Source organism: Boleophthalmus pectinirostris, unplaced genomic scaffold (assembly GCF_026225935.1).
Source record: "Boleophthalmus pectinirostris isolate CB_2022bp ecotype Guang Dong unplaced genomic scaffold, ASM2622593v1 HiC_scaffold_17, whole genome shotgun sequence".
Lineage (NCBI taxonomy): Eukaryota > Metazoa > Chordata > Actinopteri > Gobiiformes > Gobiidae > Boleophthalmus > Boleophthalmus pectinirostris.
Genome location: NW_026571115.1, coordinates 19,725,724 through 19,743,946, shown reverse-complemented (window position 1 = coordinate 19,743,946; position 18,223 = coordinate 19,725,724). Strand labels below are relative to the sequence as shown.

The 18,223-nt window shown below is 37.3% G+C and overlaps 1 protein-coding gene across 2 annotated transcripts in view; it reads left to right on the top strand.

Moving 5' to 3' along the window:
* The window catches only part of prkcab (protein kinase C, alpha, b), a 96,392-nt gene that overhangs the window by 20,193 nt on the left and 57,976 nt on the right, over positions 1-18,223 (top strand). For both annotated transcript variants that reach the window (XM_055152594.1, XM_020932324.2), the window contains exon 3: positions 10,060-10,142. In XM_055152594.1, coding sequence (XP_055008569.1) covers positions 10,060-10,142 — 83 coding nt within the window. The remainder of the gene's footprint in view (positions 1-10,059; positions 10,143-18,223) is intronic.

Sequence of the window (18,223 nt, the reverse complement as noted above, 5' to 3'; positions counted from 1 at the left end):
TTCCAAGACTAATTGTTGGTTCTGCTGTTTATGTTGTAACTCATGCTTGTTTAACCCTCCTGCACCCCTCGGTACATTTTTGTACATCTCACCCTTTCTTTTTTGCATAACTTTGGCTATATTGCACCAAATCGCACCACAATAATTTCTGTGTTTTCTTTCAAGATCACATTAATTGAACGGTCTATAATCAAAATACTCACACCCGTGGTTCTTAGGTACATTTTTGTCCCATTGACTTCCATTCAAAATCGCTTTTGGCATAACTTTGCCAGTATGTTTTTACTTTTTGATTTATTTTTCATTCTTTGGTGTTGAAAACCTTTCAGATGTTTTTGTTTTAGTGTCTGTTTAAATTTATTGATATCTTTCTTTTTACTGTGTATCTTCCATTACAAGATTAGATCAATAGAAAGACATTTGTACATATAAGCCCAGACTCAAAGCCAGAGGCGTAGATATTTGATGTTAAAATTATATGGATGTGTTCTAGAGGAGCCCTCAGCCTCTGATAATCCCAGCACAAACAAATTCAAATTACTTCAAAGATATAGAAAAAATCAGATTTTTTTCTTTTCTTTTTTTTTTTTTTTTTTTCATGCACATAATTTCAGACTTTGCTGTCAAAAATGGCATTTAAGAATATCAAATTTCAAAATATTACATAATATTTGGTATGTATGACTAGGGCAGAAGTAATGAAGACACTGATATAAAAACGTTGGACAAAAATCTGTACTGCATAAAAATATTGTGGTATTCTTTTCCAGTGTGCTATTTTGTCACAAAGGACCACAGGTTTGATTATTTTAAAGGGGTGCACAAGAGTTAATGATACAGTATTTTAAAAATTATGCTGCTTTATTTTCTATTCTATCAGTGGTAGATCAATATTATCATTTATCTCAGTAGCTCATATTTGTGTTATCATGACAGGCCTATGAACAAGGAGCATGATTGTGAAATTATTTACCATTTTGGAGGCTGTGGGGATGTCTAATGACAAAATGGATCTTGCTACATTGTGATTAAACGGAGTCGGACACTGGACAAGCAATGAGGCTAATGAGTTTTGGCTACGTGACCTTCACAATATTTTGCTCTCATCATTACTTGCTTAGTTGTTACAGTGTATTGTTTTTACTGGATTGCCAACATTATGTCAGATCTTTGTTGGAAAGGTTGAGGTGCTTGATCATGTTGATTATTATTATTTTGTTTGCTTTTTTCAAGTACAATCACAAGCCTCTTTTGCTTTTCTACATTCCTAGCCTACACAACAAAGTCAGAGTCATTGTTAAATTCACAAAATATTACTAACTAATAATACAGAAGCAGATCCTTAGTACTGTGAACAAATGGTTAATGACATTACTTGACACTTACCATCAACGAGCATTGACGTGGACACAATGGACATTATGGTAAAATGAGCCAGGTGTAAAAGCACTAAAAATATAAGTCAGGATGTGTGTCAGGAGCCATGTTTAATTCATAAGGCAGGATCTGTATTCCCCGGTGTGACTGAGTCGTGTCTGGCAGCCAAACACTCCCACCTGTAGTTTGGGATAATTGATCCAGTCTCCTGTGGATGCTTTTTTATATAAACACTATTAATGCTGTAAAATATGGATGGGGGAGCTAGGTCTTCATATATTGTGGAGTTGAATAGTTCTGCACTTCTCAAATACTCAGACTTTGAGCAGAGCTGGGTACTAGTACTCAGTTGCATGTACTTGAGAAACTTTTTGAAGAAATTATACTATACTTTTACCATACTTTTACTTCTGCTTTGATTATATTTTGTGTGAAGTAATAGCACTCTTACTTGAGTAAAAGCTCTCTACAAGTCAAGTGACAAAAACTTAATGCGAGCATCAAATGATTAGAACATTTCCATCTTATTCCTAATTTTTGTGTCAACTCTTTGGAAATACCAGAGTCTGTATTATTTAATGTTTTGTCTGTTCAAATTAACATTAACACCTCATTCAGAAATACATTTTTTTATATGTTTTACTCTTACTTCTAGCACTTAAGCAGTTTCTCAGAATACTTTTTTTACTCATACTCATGGCTTTTCTACTCGTTAATGTGATTTACCTTGCGATTGATCAATGTAAAAATGTCACCTAACCACTAGTGACCAACCGATGTTTTTCTTTTTTTTATGGCCAATGCCAATACCAATTGTTTAGAGCAGGGGTGTCCAAACTTTTTTCATCAAGGGCCACATCTCTAAACACAGATGAAGCAGAGGGCCAATCGAGGGCCACAGACTGAACCTCAGTACAGTGAATAATTAAAATATGTGCAGGTTTAACACGTTAGAATGATCCATCAGACTTTATTCACGCAAAGATCCTTAAAACCAAACACTAAATATTAAATGTTAGCTTTATCAAGGAAGATTTTCAAAAAACTTGCAGTCAAAAAATATTTTTTAATTGATGTAAGGGCCAAGAAAAATTTGTCTGAGGGCCGCATTTGGCCCCCGGGCCATAGTTTGGACATGCCTGGTTTAGAGGAACCTTTGCTGATATTTTTGGGTCAATATGTGAAGTATTTAGGTAATTTTCCCCAAATTATCTTATTAGAATTCAGTACGAACTCATCCACAGCCTTGTTTTAATGCGAACTGTGTCGAGAGCAGTGTAGTCACATTTTTGCAAGTACCCTCTTTAGACTAAAGTATTCAAATAAAGTTTTATGCATATATTTTCATGTACATTTAGGCAGCTGGTTGAGCCAAACAAAACATCAGCATCTGCTGGAGATTCAAAGACAATAGCAGATACACTGAAAGTATACATATTGGCTTGATATATCACCAACCCATATATTGGTCTATTTGTATGTGTGCATGCAAATGAGATAGCAATCTTGACAATACCAGATCCCAATCTTTTTGGCCAAAATGTTATGTGATTTTGAAATGAATGTGTCTAGTTTAATGATTTCCAATAGCTCATTAAATTACTGTATGCCATTTCAGTTCATAGGTTTTGTATGCAATATAACATGACACAAATGTCTATAGCTCCAGATCCACAGACACACAGATCCAGATCTCCCAGGACAGGTGCAGAGGTGCTAAGAGCTGTCGCCTGTCATCTCTCTGCATGTCGAGCAGACTGTGGGGACATCCCTGCAGCACTGATGTGAATCTGACAAGGTTATCTCGACCTTGAACGCAACTCAAGCCCCATCACACATTTACAATTTAAAGCTTCATTTAGTACCACAGACTCTAACTAATGAACACAAGAGCACAGTCTGAGTTCTCGTTTTTGCTATGTTTGACACTGAGACGTTTCCACAAACTCCCCTGTGGCGTTTTCTCTTCCATTCTATGCGCTTTCCCCTCGTTCTTATGCACACATTGCATCATTTCTCATATATGAATAAACAACGTAAACATCCAGATTCTCAAGCTTGGGGTTTTATGCTAATGCGTTCAGACATAAACAGAGATCAAGAGAACTTTAAGCTATTTTGGCTAAGGATGTCTATATATCTTTCATCATATTTTCTTTGAGTCCATCACTGATCAGCTGTTTTCAGTGGCCTTTTCACCCTTCTTATTACACCCCATCTGTCTTCTATGTGCCTATAGCATTCACTGCACAATTCTGTATGTGTTGAAATTGTGGTTGTTGGCTTAGTGTTCAAGTCTCCAACTAAACGCAAACAGCACCATATATCACACTAAAGCACTAAAGCATGCATTTACACAGCTGTATTGCACTCATCTTCTGTATTGTACATGGAAATAATAAACAGGGTTAAGATATATATAAAAGTGAAGGTTGTTCAGTGTCAGATGTAAGAGCATTAAGCAGCCTTAACTCTCTTCTTTCTTTAATTCACGCTGTTAGATAATTGCAGGATTATTAGTTCAAATAGAGCTGTGCCAGGAGTTTGGGCTTTATAAGTGAAAATATCAGGTTTTATTTGCCAACAAGATCATAAAATAAATATTGCATAAAGTTAAATGTTTATTAGCTTATAATTTAGATGCAAGAACAATAAAAAACACCCAGAAAGAAAACCTAAATGTAAAGAGCTTTTTTATCTGGCTGTTTTTACATCAGTGAATAATGAATGATTATGAAATTTTGATTTTTCTTTTCACAGTATTGAGAGGTTTTATTTTAGTTAATGTCAAGGGATACACATCAGCACAAAACCCTCAACTCTTTAATTTCTGCAGAAAATATACTTTTAAAAATATTTTTATTTTTTATATATTTTTAAGTCCCAGTCCTCACTTTGCCTGAGAGCCGCTCTGTCCAGCAGCCATCTGTCTGCTCGGGTCTTCAGGGAGGACAGTCGGTCATGAGTCATGTGACCTGCGGCTTTGGAAATCTCTGATCTGCCACTCACTGCAATCAAGGTCAGAGGTCACTGTACTAAGTCAGTGTGGTGTTGCGGAGATGGCATGTCCGCGTGGTATTCTAAGCCTCTGATCCAAATGATGCTGTCACAGAGATGCTTCCACTGCTTATAAAACACCACACCAGTCACACACAGTCCATGTAGTACATATATAATACATGACACTCCTGCTCTTTGACCATGTCCATTCTATACTCTTTGTGACTCTGGTCTGAAGAAAGAACTATACAAATGTATTTAAATCTACTCCAAACTACACTATTTAGGGTTAGAGTAAGAGCTTAAGTTAGGAACAACCACCCCAGTGTTTTCCTAATTCATTGATGTAACAAGCTATTAACTCGAAAACTATCGCCTCATGACATCACGAGGTGGATCAGAGCATTTTGAGCTTTGGAGATGTAGACAGACTAATAATAAAGGATTACTCAAACACGTGTCAATGAACCAACAAACAGCTCCAGGCAAAGTATGTTTTTGATGAGGTAACAGCGTTTTAACATGGAGTAAATTTTGCAAAATATTCGGTCTTTACACAACAAATACATTTTTTTCTGTATTCAAAAATGTATGTAAACTAGTGAGCCAGGCATCTTAAAGCAAATGGGAGTGGCTGTAATGGTAAACAACAGACAGATATGGTTTCTTTGAGCTTGACCTTAGAACTTCATGAAAATTTGACGAGAAGTTGACACGGACCGGGCGCAGTCTCAGATGTATATCATTCTTTTCACGAGTCAATCTTTCAGTTTTTTCCACCGCTCTTCCCATAGCTTTTTGTGTGGAGCCTCTCTTTTCATTCATCATTCACCAGCACCAGCCTCAGATACGGCCCCATGCGCACGTACGGTCACCAGTGCACGTGGGTTGTATTTATAGCGTCCAACTGGCCAGGTGGAGGGAGATATGTCTTCCCTGGTTTGTACTCCAGGCTGGGCATCAGAACACACTGTTCTAGCCTTGGCCAGAATCACGCCTAAAAATAACCAAGAGAGGACAATACACCTCCCCCACCCCTGCCCTCCGAGCCCCTCCTCTCCACACTCCTCGAAAAGACGGAATCTTCTTCGAAAAGAGCAGCAGTTTACGTGCTTCTTTCAATGCAAGCTCAAACATGCAGGCTAGAAAAGCTTCCATATATAGCAACTGTATAGTTTTAAATGGCAGAGGGGAGACTGGAGTAATCCATGGTTTCAGAGAGATGAGAAATTAGGACCATTCAAAACTAAATAGTATATGTTTAGAATGGTCAAAATGGCCCTTGTACACTGGAAACTGAAAACCAAACACTGAACCCCAAGAGATGTTCACAATTGACATGTCGGTAATACACTAGTACTTGATGATTAGTGCTACAAAGATTAATCACAAACCAGTTTAAATCACAATTTCACTAGCCTCAAGTAATAAACAGCAAATACTAGTGAGAAAATTGGAATACAATATTTTGTAAGTTAATCAGCTCTGACAACATGCAGGATTCTTGGGGAAACAGTAATTATTTTTATCATCACTATCCAAGTCCTTGTTTATTTGTTCGGCTTGGAATGTATCCTGGATATTAGTTAAGTCCTGAACCAGTCCTGGATTAATGAAGTTTCTCTGTGGCTGTGAGACCTGTATTTGTGTATTGGCTGGTCCCTGCAATTCTCCAGATCTCTCCCACTGCCCTTTGATTTGCTTCACTCCAGCAGAACCATCTTAAACTACAGTAGTCAAAGCAGGAAGACTTAGAGTAATGTTACTTCAATGCAAGAGTTAACTATATTGTGCTAAATGTACTTTAATAGGACTGTAGACATTTGGATGACAAAATTATATTAACTGATTAATTATTAAGATTCTAAATGGAGTCTATATACAACAGAAGAAAGGAGTTAGCTGAGATTTTGGAGGTGACTGGACAGTGTAGTCTTATGAAGATGCTGTTTATTAATACTTCAAGTTCTTTTGCACAAGCTTTTAGACTGTCACACCCTCTTTCAGTTGATTAATTGATGCACAGGGCATGTCTTCAGTTGGCCATTTCACTGAAATTGTTTTGTTTTGTCCTCACATTTGAATAATTTGGCATATTTAAGATGTCAAGAGCTGAAAATGCTCTATTCTCCCCTTGTGATGTCATTAGATTGTAATCCATGAAGCACTCCTCAGCTATCTTTGTAATAGTTTCCAGCACTTGCCGTCATAGTACATTTGCAGATATTGTTTTCGCCTCATTCAAATTGCTTCATAGCTTTATTTAGCCTGAATTTTAGAACAGTAAACTTGTGTTGTTGCTGCTCAAATTCTGCTTGCCGTGCAGTAGAATTGTGTAATTTGCTCTGTGCAAACCAAGCCCCTTATCTCCATACTTATGTAATTAGGCTGTTGAGATGAAGCCCGTAGTAATTAATCATAAAATCCCAGATGCTGCAGTGTGTCAGTAGTTCACTTCTGCTGCTGTTACAGAGACTGTTCATGAGCGAGTTTCTCTCTTAAAACACATGGGCACTTGGGCAACTACCTCAAAATACTCTTAATTACGCAAGTGTTTTCATGCTCTATTTTAAATTATTAATGGCAAAGAGACAACATCAGCAAACTCCATCAGTTCTCTGTTTTAATTAAATAGAACTAGATGGTGCTACATGATAACATAACATATCAAAACACAGTAGCTCTGTTTTACCTTGCTTAATACTCAGCTGACTTACTTTCTCTGCTTTAGTTGCTATTGCATTAGTCTGTAAAAGTAATGTCGCCTTGTCTCATTTATAGGCCTAACACAGGCAAACAATGTTCACTGACAATTATAAACTGTGATAATTATAATTTGACCAGACTTAGAAAATGAAATGCAGGCCATGAATGCTCAAGATTGAATGCCCAATTTAAAAAATGTATAAGAGAATTAATTTTAGCCTAAGATAGTATTTGATGTAAATTGCACATCACCCACCACCCCAATAAGATGCAACTCTATTCAAGATGTTTCAAGGTTTTCTGAACAAAACAACCCCAAAAATCTTTGAAAACTATCCGAGTTTCCACATCATAGAGGAACGATGCTAACTCCCATGAGTAGTTTACTAAACACTGGATTCTACGTGCAAGATTTATGAGGCTGCCTGAGATTGTAGCCAAAATGAAATTGCTATTTCACTTTTTTGTGGGTTAACCTTCATATGAAAATCTCCAAATCTTTTACTTTACAACATTAAACTGCAATAAATGTTGAGCGTCTGGGTGGGTGTGCATGGGTAAATGGAAAGTAGGGAGGGATTGAAAATCATACGTCATTTCAATCATGATTCATGTGTTATAAGTATGCTGTGAAGAAAAAAAACTTCAATGAATGTACTCTGACAAATGGGAACAGTCCGTGGGTGGGTGTTGAGTTGGGATTTACCAAAAGGGACATTTAAGTGGGAGGTCTCTGAATAATGAGAATAAAAGATGTCATCTGAAATGTTACAACTGTAACTTAACTTGTCAGTTTTATTTGATACTCTTTGTATTTACCTTATGAAACCTAATATATTTTATACATTTATTCAGGCACAATTGTTTTCACAGACTGCAAGCTCCCAAAAGAACAGCTTCCTTGTCTTATTTGCATAATGGTAAACAAACACATATGCGTTTATTTAGCATCCTCGGTGATGATTAGACCCAGCCGTTTCTATATGGTAATGATTTTTGTATTTGTAGAGCTCATGCTTGTTGCTAGAATGTGTCTTGCCTAGGGCTGGGTATCATTCAGAAGTTGCCGATATGATACACCTCGATACATAGGTCACAACACAATATATATCTCGATACAGTGAGCTTTTGATTTGATACGATATATTTCAAATTGATTTGATACGTTTCAATAAAAAACAATGGCTAAATCATGGCTGTGATACCAAAAGTCTTTGTTAAACCACGTCTTGTGCAAAGTTCATATGAAACACAAACATTTTAATCATCAAAACAGTGAAAATGTCAGATGTGTTGTGTGTTTGTGTTTCATTCCTCTGAATAAACAACAAAACTGTAGCTCTGTGACAAAATAATTTTGTAAAATATACCAAAAAATACAACTTGGCAATACATCGATACAGCAGCCCATGATATCAATACTGTATCACACATTAAACAATACAAAATATCGATATTTCAATATTTTTGCACAGCCCTGGTCTAGCCCATGAAGTTACATTAAAGGATCACACTGGCGGAAATCGGAGACAATTAACAACTGATTTATTAAATGTAGACGGACATTTTAGCACGAGTTGGAAAAACTTATACTAATAGCTTACTCATCACAAATAATCAATGTCATAAAACTTCTATTACATATTTTGGAAACTCTGCACACCTCTCTCCTCATTGACTATGTATCCAGGACAGCCTGCGTGTCAGCATCATTATGTTCGATAAGCTGCATCTTGTGCCATATGTAATAAAAAGTGCCCCGGAAAGTGTGCAATTTTTAAGATAATTTTGCAAATTTTAACAATTTCATTACCCTGATGATTAATTTAAAATGTATTATTTCTAAATTATAATCTGCTTTACAATCTACATAATTAGGGCTGGGCAACATGAGATAAATGTATCACAATAATTGTATTTGGTCTTTTCAAAAACAAAATAGAAAGGGCTTTTAGTATTGATTTCATGAACAGTACAGGCAACAATAAAATACATTAATCTATGCCATTTAGCACAAAAAAATATGAAAATTTCTTCTTCTAAAGTCTGAACTCTGCTCCATCTCTATGCTTTTACTAACAGGGAAATGGCTATACACCTCTCCATTTAAAATCCCCAACCATATCATTGACAATTAGACATGATTTGATTGTGGTTTGTCGATTAATTTCCCAGTCCTATGCATAATCATAACTGAATATTATATAGCGTTAATTTCAACATAAATTTATATTAGTTTCTTTTACTTTTACCATGTGGCCATAACTCAGAATTGACTGATTTAGATTGTATTTGTTTAGTATTTTAAGAATGTATAAATGTGGACTGAATCAGTCTTTAAAGATGGCAATGACATTACCCAGTGGATCTAGCTCAATAAGCTGCAGCCCACAGTTCAGTGTCTTGCATGGACAGTTGGACCCCTGCTGTTTATTGGCCATTCCTACAAACTCCCTCCACTTGTTGAATTAATGGTCGTCAGATTGTCTGGCAACTGTGAAAACGTTGGCAAAAACCAAGACAATAGCTCGAGCACACAGAGAAATGAGCAGCTGGCATGACAATGAGCCCAGCGGACAGATTGTATCAAAATAGAAAAATAAAACAATTTAAATTAAGATAAGCAATGATTTATCAAATCCCACGTGGCTAACATCTTCCTCATATACATGATGATGGACGTGTATATTTTGTGTGGGAGTGCGTGGGTGGGCACGTGTCTGTCTCTCTGCGTTTGGATCTTTGTCGTACGTAGGATTGTCACTTCACTTTGAGATTGATTGACATTAATGCGTTTGTCTATTTTGCCTTTTTATGCCTTTCTGGATTTCTCTTTACATCACAAACCTGCATAGTACATGTTTCTGCTTTTTTCTTGTTCATATTCACAAGGGCATAAAGAAGATCAATAGCGCAATAGTATGTGTGTTATAAACTTAAAAGATGTCTCTCTCTCTCTGTGTGTGTTTCTTCCAGTGTGCTGTTTTGTGGTCCACAAGAGGTGCCATGAGTTTGTTACCTTCTCATGTCCTGGAGCTGACAAGGGCCCTGACACAGATGTAAGTAGTTTTAAATTATAAGCATTTGATTCTTTTTTAGAAGGAAGAAGTATTATTCTCATAGTTTAAAGGGTCCATATTACTCTATTTTTTGATCTATAATGTTTCCTCATCAGAAGTGTTTTGAGTTGTGTTTTGTTTCATTCACACACAGTATTAAGACACAAATCCTGAATATTTAGGCTGAGTTCTTCTGTCAAACAGAAAACACTAGAAGTTTAACGATATCTAAGTCTCTCGATACGATATCATCACAGTATGAACCTCACGGTATGATATTTATTGTGATATTTTGTGGAGGCTAACAAAACTGTTAATATGCTACTTTTTCCTCTTAAAATGACTTGACAAGACTTAATCCAAAGAACTAGGACTTAAAAGTGTTTAGAACTGTTATTTCTTCATGTAGTCTGCACTGAAATGGAGCAAAGGATCATGGTCTGTGTAGTTCCCTCTGTCTTTTTCCTTTTTTGTCTCTGTCTTAATTTAAGCAAAGAGACTTGTAATTCTACATATTGTGATGGTCCACGATATTATTGTGAGAACTTTGCCGATACAGTATCACAATATTTTGGTTATTGCTACATCCCTAGAAAACACTCCACCTGGTGATGTCATGTGGTGATACAGGAAGTGCTCCCTTTGTTTTCTACTAGAATTTTCACCTTCACTTGACTCATTTGGATAATTTTCAGCACTGGAATTTCCAATCTCTACTGACCTAAAGGTAAAAGGAGCCGTTGACTGGAAAACTGCCGCTTCATGACATCACAAGGTGGAACTGAGCATTTTAACCTTTGGAGGTGTAGACAGAGTAATAATAAAGGACTACTCAAGGATGTGTGAACGAAACAAAATACAACTCCAGATAGGTTTTTGAGGAGGTAACAACATTATAAAATGACTTAATGTCAATTTTGTGTAATATAGGACCTATACACTTTCAATATTGACATACAGAAGTAAAAGATATATTCTTCTCTAAATGCTTAACTTGGTGAAGAATGTCAATATTTCACATTCATCCCCAACCTAAAGGCGCACGATGTAAATTCTTTCCACAGATGTTATCTGTAACTTTGTCATAACACTAACATCTCCAGCACTAGCACCTGACAGATTCTTCCACACGACGAGTTATATTCTACACCTTTAATTTAGTATTTCACAATGAACTACAGACCAGGTGCCTTGTTAAACATATCTTCTACCTGTAAACAACCAATCAGCATTGACACCTGACTTGTTTTTTGTCATACATGAAAGTCGTTCTTAATATACTGATAAGGACACTGTTTGATACACACCATCCGCTCACTTTACTGTGCACTCTTGTACGCACTGTTTTGACTAGCGTTTGAATTGTCTAATATGTTAAACAGACAGGCTGAGTTGTAGATGAGTCATATGGTACTTTCTAGTCTCATCAGCTTTTAATACAAAAATGCATAGCACAAAATCTCACTATAACATTAGTTTCAGCAATTGTACGTAACCTTCAATATTAATTAAAGCTTTTCTGTGTATTTACCTGTATCAACGATCCATATATCATACATGTTGACCCTTATTAGCCTCTTTTGGCCCTTTGCTTGGGAGATACAGATGGAGTGGGCGGCTTCTCTCTGGGGAACAGTATGTGTTTAACTACAGCATATGCTAGCCCAATACACAATATATACAACTATACAGTATGCCATGGCATCAGAGGTGAAGGGCAGACAGGCTCACAATATACTGATTACTACATTAGTTGTTGCTTGTTGCTTGTCACCATCAGCTATTTATTGTGTAAATCAAGGTACAATAATAAGGGAGGGTATGTAGTAGGTCTATTTAACTGTAACATATGATTATTTTAAGTTTGTCAGCACCAACAGTGAAACAAACATAGCAACACAGCTGTCTGTCCTCTTGCATTCACCTTTTATAGTGATGCATTGTACAGACATGGACAGGGACAACAGCCTGTTCCCAAAGTTGCTCTACTCTCCGGTGATGGTGCTGTGCAGAGGGGACTAGGGGTTATCCATGATGGACAGGAGCTTGTTTAGGACCCTCTTCTCAGATCTGTATTCTCACACCAGTCCAGTCTGTGGTCAAGCTGTAGGCACAAGTACTTATACTCTCTACAAACTTCACAGTGTCCCCCTCAATGGTTACAGGTATGTAAAACAAAAATACCTGATTTTAGTGGTTGCCAGAAATTTTGTAAATATAAGAGCCATGGTGAGCCAAAAATGAGGTACAGTTAGATGTCTATAAAACATAATCCATTATCTAGTTATCAGTGAACACAATTAGGCATCAAAATTATACATTTACAAAGAAAATAGGCATTTAATGAATCAAATTTGAGTTATTCAGCACAATATGTATAATTCAGAAATCTCACGGTGAGCTACTTGGAAGAGGATGGAGAGCTACTGGTTGCTCCCGAGCTACAGGTTGGAGACCCCTGATCTAAATCAATAATCGGAGCATATCCTGTTTGAAACTGCAAAACTAATAGGCCCCACCTGTTCACAGTGACATTTACAGAAAATTTTCAAATGTTACTGTTTCCAAATGACTACATGTATATGACGCGTAATCAGAATTTTATGTTTCGGAATTTTTATTTCTCCTAAATAAGTAGAGAGCTGTCAGCGGAGATCGGGGGTAGGTGAAAACAGCCATTTTGTGATCACTCAAGCAGGATTGCTCTTTGCAACAAAAACGCTGTATTTCAGTTAATAAAGATGTTGCTTTTTTGCACCTTGTCAAGACATCACATCATTTTTGCTTTGTCTTGCAAGAGGTTTATTCATTTCATCTTTTGCTTTTCCATCAGCTATTGTTAATTCTGACTCGTAGGGCGACTTCTTGTTATTCAGTGATTCTTCTGCTTAGCTTGGTCTGTCTCGCCTCTCTGTCTATCCCCTGCCAAGTCTCTCTCCATACACCTTCCACGATGCCTTCAAGTGCCCATTGTGAATATCACTGTTATTGTGCCAACCAAATCTGGCACGCTATGAATAAGTGGGTCTCAGAGGACGAACCTTTGAATTAAATGATACAGGGAAATCTCAAAACTCTATTTCCCCTTTATAAACTTATGCACCTCAAAAAACTTTATTTTCTTTCAGCGCTTGGCAAGAATTCAATAATAACCTTTCAGCTCATTGGAATTCATGGTTGCCTTTCTTGCTCTTTAGGCAAATCTATTCAGACAGACGCATCCTGGGACTTTAGATGATGGGCAGACGATTGGCATTGATCACCAAGCTAAACATTCCATCAATTGTCCGTCTGTTCCTATATAACTGTGATATTTTTGAAATGAATATGGAAGTAGCCTCAAGTTATTTTCTATTGAGGCATTGGTCCTATCTTGCAATGAAGAGATAAGAGGGTTTAGCCACAATGCTTTTCAATAATACATATGCATTTTTCTATGTATAAATCAGAAAGGTATTACTGACCTTATCCTGAATTAGCCTGCATATGCTAAAGTTTGGTGCAATTTTATATGCTAGTTGACTGTATTCTTAGTGAAGGTATACTTTTTTAAATGGTAAGTAGACATGCTGTATTTTTATATCGCACTTTTTCACCTTCAAGGCACTCAAAGCGCTTTTACATCAAGGAACCACTCACCCATTCACACACAGACACTGGGGGTGGGGAAGGTTAAGTGTCTTGCCCAAGGACACAACGGCAGCATTCATCTGTGTAAAATGGAACACCCCCCCCCAACTTGTGGGTCAGTGGACGAATACTCTACCAGCAGAACTACTGTTGCCCCTTTTTATGTGAAATAACAACTTCAGCTACTACTATATTAAAACAAATACTAACATTAATACCATAGACTGTTTGGACATCGCTATCGCACCAGCCGCCGCATTCCAAATAGGAATTTCGCTCTTCCGACTCCTTCTGACCCTGGCTCCCATTGACTTACACTGGAATATTGTCGCCCCTCTCTGTAATTGCTGCAGTGAGCCTCGTCATTTTGGTGTTAAAATGTTTGTATTAACCCGCTCTACATGATCCTGGTGTTTTTTCCAGCTGTTTTGTCCGTTAAGAAAATCCTATAGAGCCCAGCTCCAAATTCGCTCCTGTAACCGTTTGTATTGCGAGCTTCCTTTGAGTGGAGCCGACCGCTATAGGTGACGTCACACTTGCTAGTTTCACTTCTTCATACAGCCTATGACCAATACTAATTAGTCTAATAACTTGACTATGACTACTACTACTACTTACAAACTTACTAATCCTAAACATGTCTAAAAAATAAAAATATAATCAAAATCTCTTCCGTTTTAGGCATGAATTTAACACACAGGCATGTATTGTATATGACGTTGTTTCCCAAAGACTGGCTCGTGACCCTCAGGTGGATCTCAAGAGATTTTTTGAGGCTGTGTCTGTGTAGTTCTGAAATATATAATTTTGACACTGATATTTGTGCTGCGCTCTCCTCCTGCACTCTGGACTGGAATGCGCTATACAAACGCAGACAGGCCCACCTATCGCATTAGAAATGTTGAAATGTTAAGACATGTTTTGTATGATTTCTAATCTTTTTATAATTACTTTATTGACTGTTTTGTTCCAATACTGCTGATTCAATTGAATGTTGAAAAGAAAAAGAAATGGGCTACATTTAATGTCCAAATAGACGACTTATGGATCCTCTTATTGCTCGTTCAGCTACTGTTTTTCATTGTTTAAACTTGAGTAATACTAATTGTTCAGAGAGACTTGATCAACAATAAAATATCCTCATTAATGTTCAATAATAGTCAAGTCCACCTTTATTTTGTAATTTACGAATAATGTCTATAGACTTGGGTCGCAAAGGTTTTTGACTTTTAAAATATGGGTCCCCAGAAAAAAAGTTTGGGAATCACTGGTATATAAGAATACATATTACATTCTTCTTGCAGATTTCTAGATTATAACATCAGTAATTCAATTTATAGAGATGTATAATTAGAGAAGTATAATTAGAGAAGTATAATTCACTGAGAATGATTGGACCGTGTTTGCTCTGGTAATTCTTGTTTATCTCAAATCACTCACAATGACTCAGGACACATATCAATCGCGTGCTTCCTCCTCACTCTTCCTCCTCACTCTTACTATCACTCCCTGTCACCACTGCCACCTCTGCCCCTCACTGTGAATCATCATTGCCGTGTCACTGCTTCGTAACTGTCGCCGTGGCATGGACCCCCTCCTTCCTCCCCTCATTTCCTCTCCTGTACCCCCCGCCCGCTCTCGATGCGCTGCGGGCTCCAAGTGGCCCTCACACCAACTGGCGGTAGTGGCTGTCGTCATCTGTCTGTCTTTGATCCGTACAAAAACAGGACTGAGTAACTTAGCATTAGCATTTGAGTGGAGAGCGCGGCTGCCTCTCTGTGATGCTGTTGTCTGTCCAGTGAGCGGCCTGGGGTTGCGTGGGTGTTAAATAGTGCTGTATTATCAGTCAAGCATCACTTTAAAAACAGTGAATGGAAATGATTCACCCATAGAGAAAAAAACAAGCTTTTATTTTACAACCACGTTATGTTGACATTGTTGTTGCTCACTTGTGTTTTGGGAGCGTTTTGTCATGTTACTTAATTTAAGCTGTAAAAGTCACTTAGACTGGGTAGATTAAACCTCACATGGTGGTATTGCCGTTACTTTCTCTTGCTAATCGGCTTTGCAACCATCTGTCTGCTCATTACCGCTGCTTTGCCCAACTGTTACATGTTCTGTCCACTTTTCTGTGTTTGACATTTTATTTCACACAGTAGATATAGTGTTTATATATTTTTTTTTATTACAAGTGAAGATATTGTATTTGACAGTGAGAATTTCATGGAGGAGCTAATTGCTGTGGAATAGTTTTATGTTTTAATGTCGGTATTCTTTTCAATGCTTTGCCCTGAGCCTTTTTGTACGCCATTAGAAATTACAACAGCTGACATCTAAATGCAAGCCATAAATGAATTCCTTTTTATATAACTGTGAAACTATAAGAGTGGAGTCTTAAAGTGGCATTATTAGGTTATTTCTTCCAGCCTATAAGAACACTTAACGCCATACAGCCAGCGAATACTGATTTTGATTTGAGGACTCAGTAAGAACACTAAGATTTCCATCGCAATGTTAGATCATTTGAAATGTACCCAATTTTTCGGGGAAGTGGACAGTCAGACTTTGATTTCAAGTAATCACTTAGCCCAGACTGGATTCGTACCAGTTATAGCACAGACATCCCATAATTTAATACACAGAACATTACAACACCAACTTATTTCATTCTGTTCATGTAACTGATAGGCCCACTTGCTCACGCATACTTATCTAATAGGCTCATTTAGTTTACATGAAGGTAGACCAGTGCTCTGTGGATGGAGTGCTCCTCATTAAAACAGCCCTGAGCCTCGGTGACTGTGCTAAAGTCTACACCAGTGTTAATGCTCTGACCAGTGCTATTAGTCATCAGCCTCGCAGAGATGAGCATGAGATGGACGGTAAGGAGAGGTGCTGATGTGTCAGAAGTGGTTAGGGAAATACTTTTCAATTACAAATAAGGACTCTGGAAGTCTTTAGGCAATTAAAGGACAGCTTTTTTTTTCAGAGAGTGTAATAAATATGTATCAAGAATAATAAGTCAGTAACAATATTACTAAACCTCTGCTACATTAAAATAAAGTGTCATGTTATGTTTATCTTGTTTAAAGAGAAGTGACAGTGATGGGTGGAAGTTTAGTCTGAGCTGCTGCGACTGTTTCCAGCAGAGGTGGGACCAAGTCATTGTTTTGCAAGTGACCTCAAGTCTGAGTCAAGTCCTGAGTCAAAGACACGCAAGTCCAAGTCGAGTCACTGGCCCATAAGTCCAAGTCAAGTCCAAGTCATCTGCTTTAAGCTTCAAGTCATTTCAAGTCTTTAAACCAAAGTACCAAATATAGTTTAGATTTTTGTAATTTATATGAATTTTAAACTAAACTGTACTTAAAAAAGTCATGGTATATTTACATAGTGTGAATCCTTATGGTTAGAACAGAGTCTTCTCAAGTTACAGGGCTCAAGTCCAAGTCAAGTCCCAAGTCACTGAGCTTCAAGTCCAAGTCTTAGTCTATTTTTTCAAGTCAAGTCTCAAGTCCAAAAAATAATGACTCAAGTCTAACTCGAGCCCAAGTCATGACTTGCAAGTCCCCACTTCTGGTATCGAGCACTATGCATGAGCCAACCTGACCTGCATGTTGAGATAGTGGAAACCAGATTGTCCAAAGGAAACTGTTCATACTCATATAAGCACATGAGAGCACGCAGACTCCTCACAGGAAAGTCTCTATCAGAGAAGAGAACCCAGGTGCTTATTGCGATGAGGGAAAAGTCTTAACTGCTGTGCCACCTTGTTGAATTTTATCTATATGAAACAACATAGCCACATTTCTCTCATAATTGCAATATGCAATAGGGATGTAACAATATCCAAATATCTTCATAGAATATGTATCTCACGGTACAGTGTTTATTACGATAATTTATGGAGGCTAACAGAATTGTCACTGTGCTACCTTTCTGTCATAATCCAAATAATTATATTTAGTTATATCATGTAGATTAGACAGAAACAGATCGAAGGATCAAGGTATATGCAGTTCACTCTGTTAATAATAAATTTAAGCAAAGAAAAGAAAGAAAATTTGACATATTGTGATGGGCCATGATATATTGTGAGACCTTTGACAATACAACATCACTATTTCAGTTATTGTTACATCCATATTCACAACACAGACCTTTCATTTAGATATGTTTGTCATAATAATTCATTTCAAATCACAGCTCCCACTGATGTGTAAAACCAGAAGGAAAACCTAAGAAACACTGTTCCCCCTTGCTGTCTCCCATGTGGGCTATATTGGCAGCTGGGGGAACATACAGCACACACATCATACCATAAAGCCCAGAAGTGGAGAGCAGATTAAAGCTTACAGTGTCACTGTCAACTTGTGCCCAAGTGCAGAAGGTCGTGAATTAACCCCAACTGTATACGGTACCGGAGCCCAGAGAGGTCATTTTAAAAGGATAGA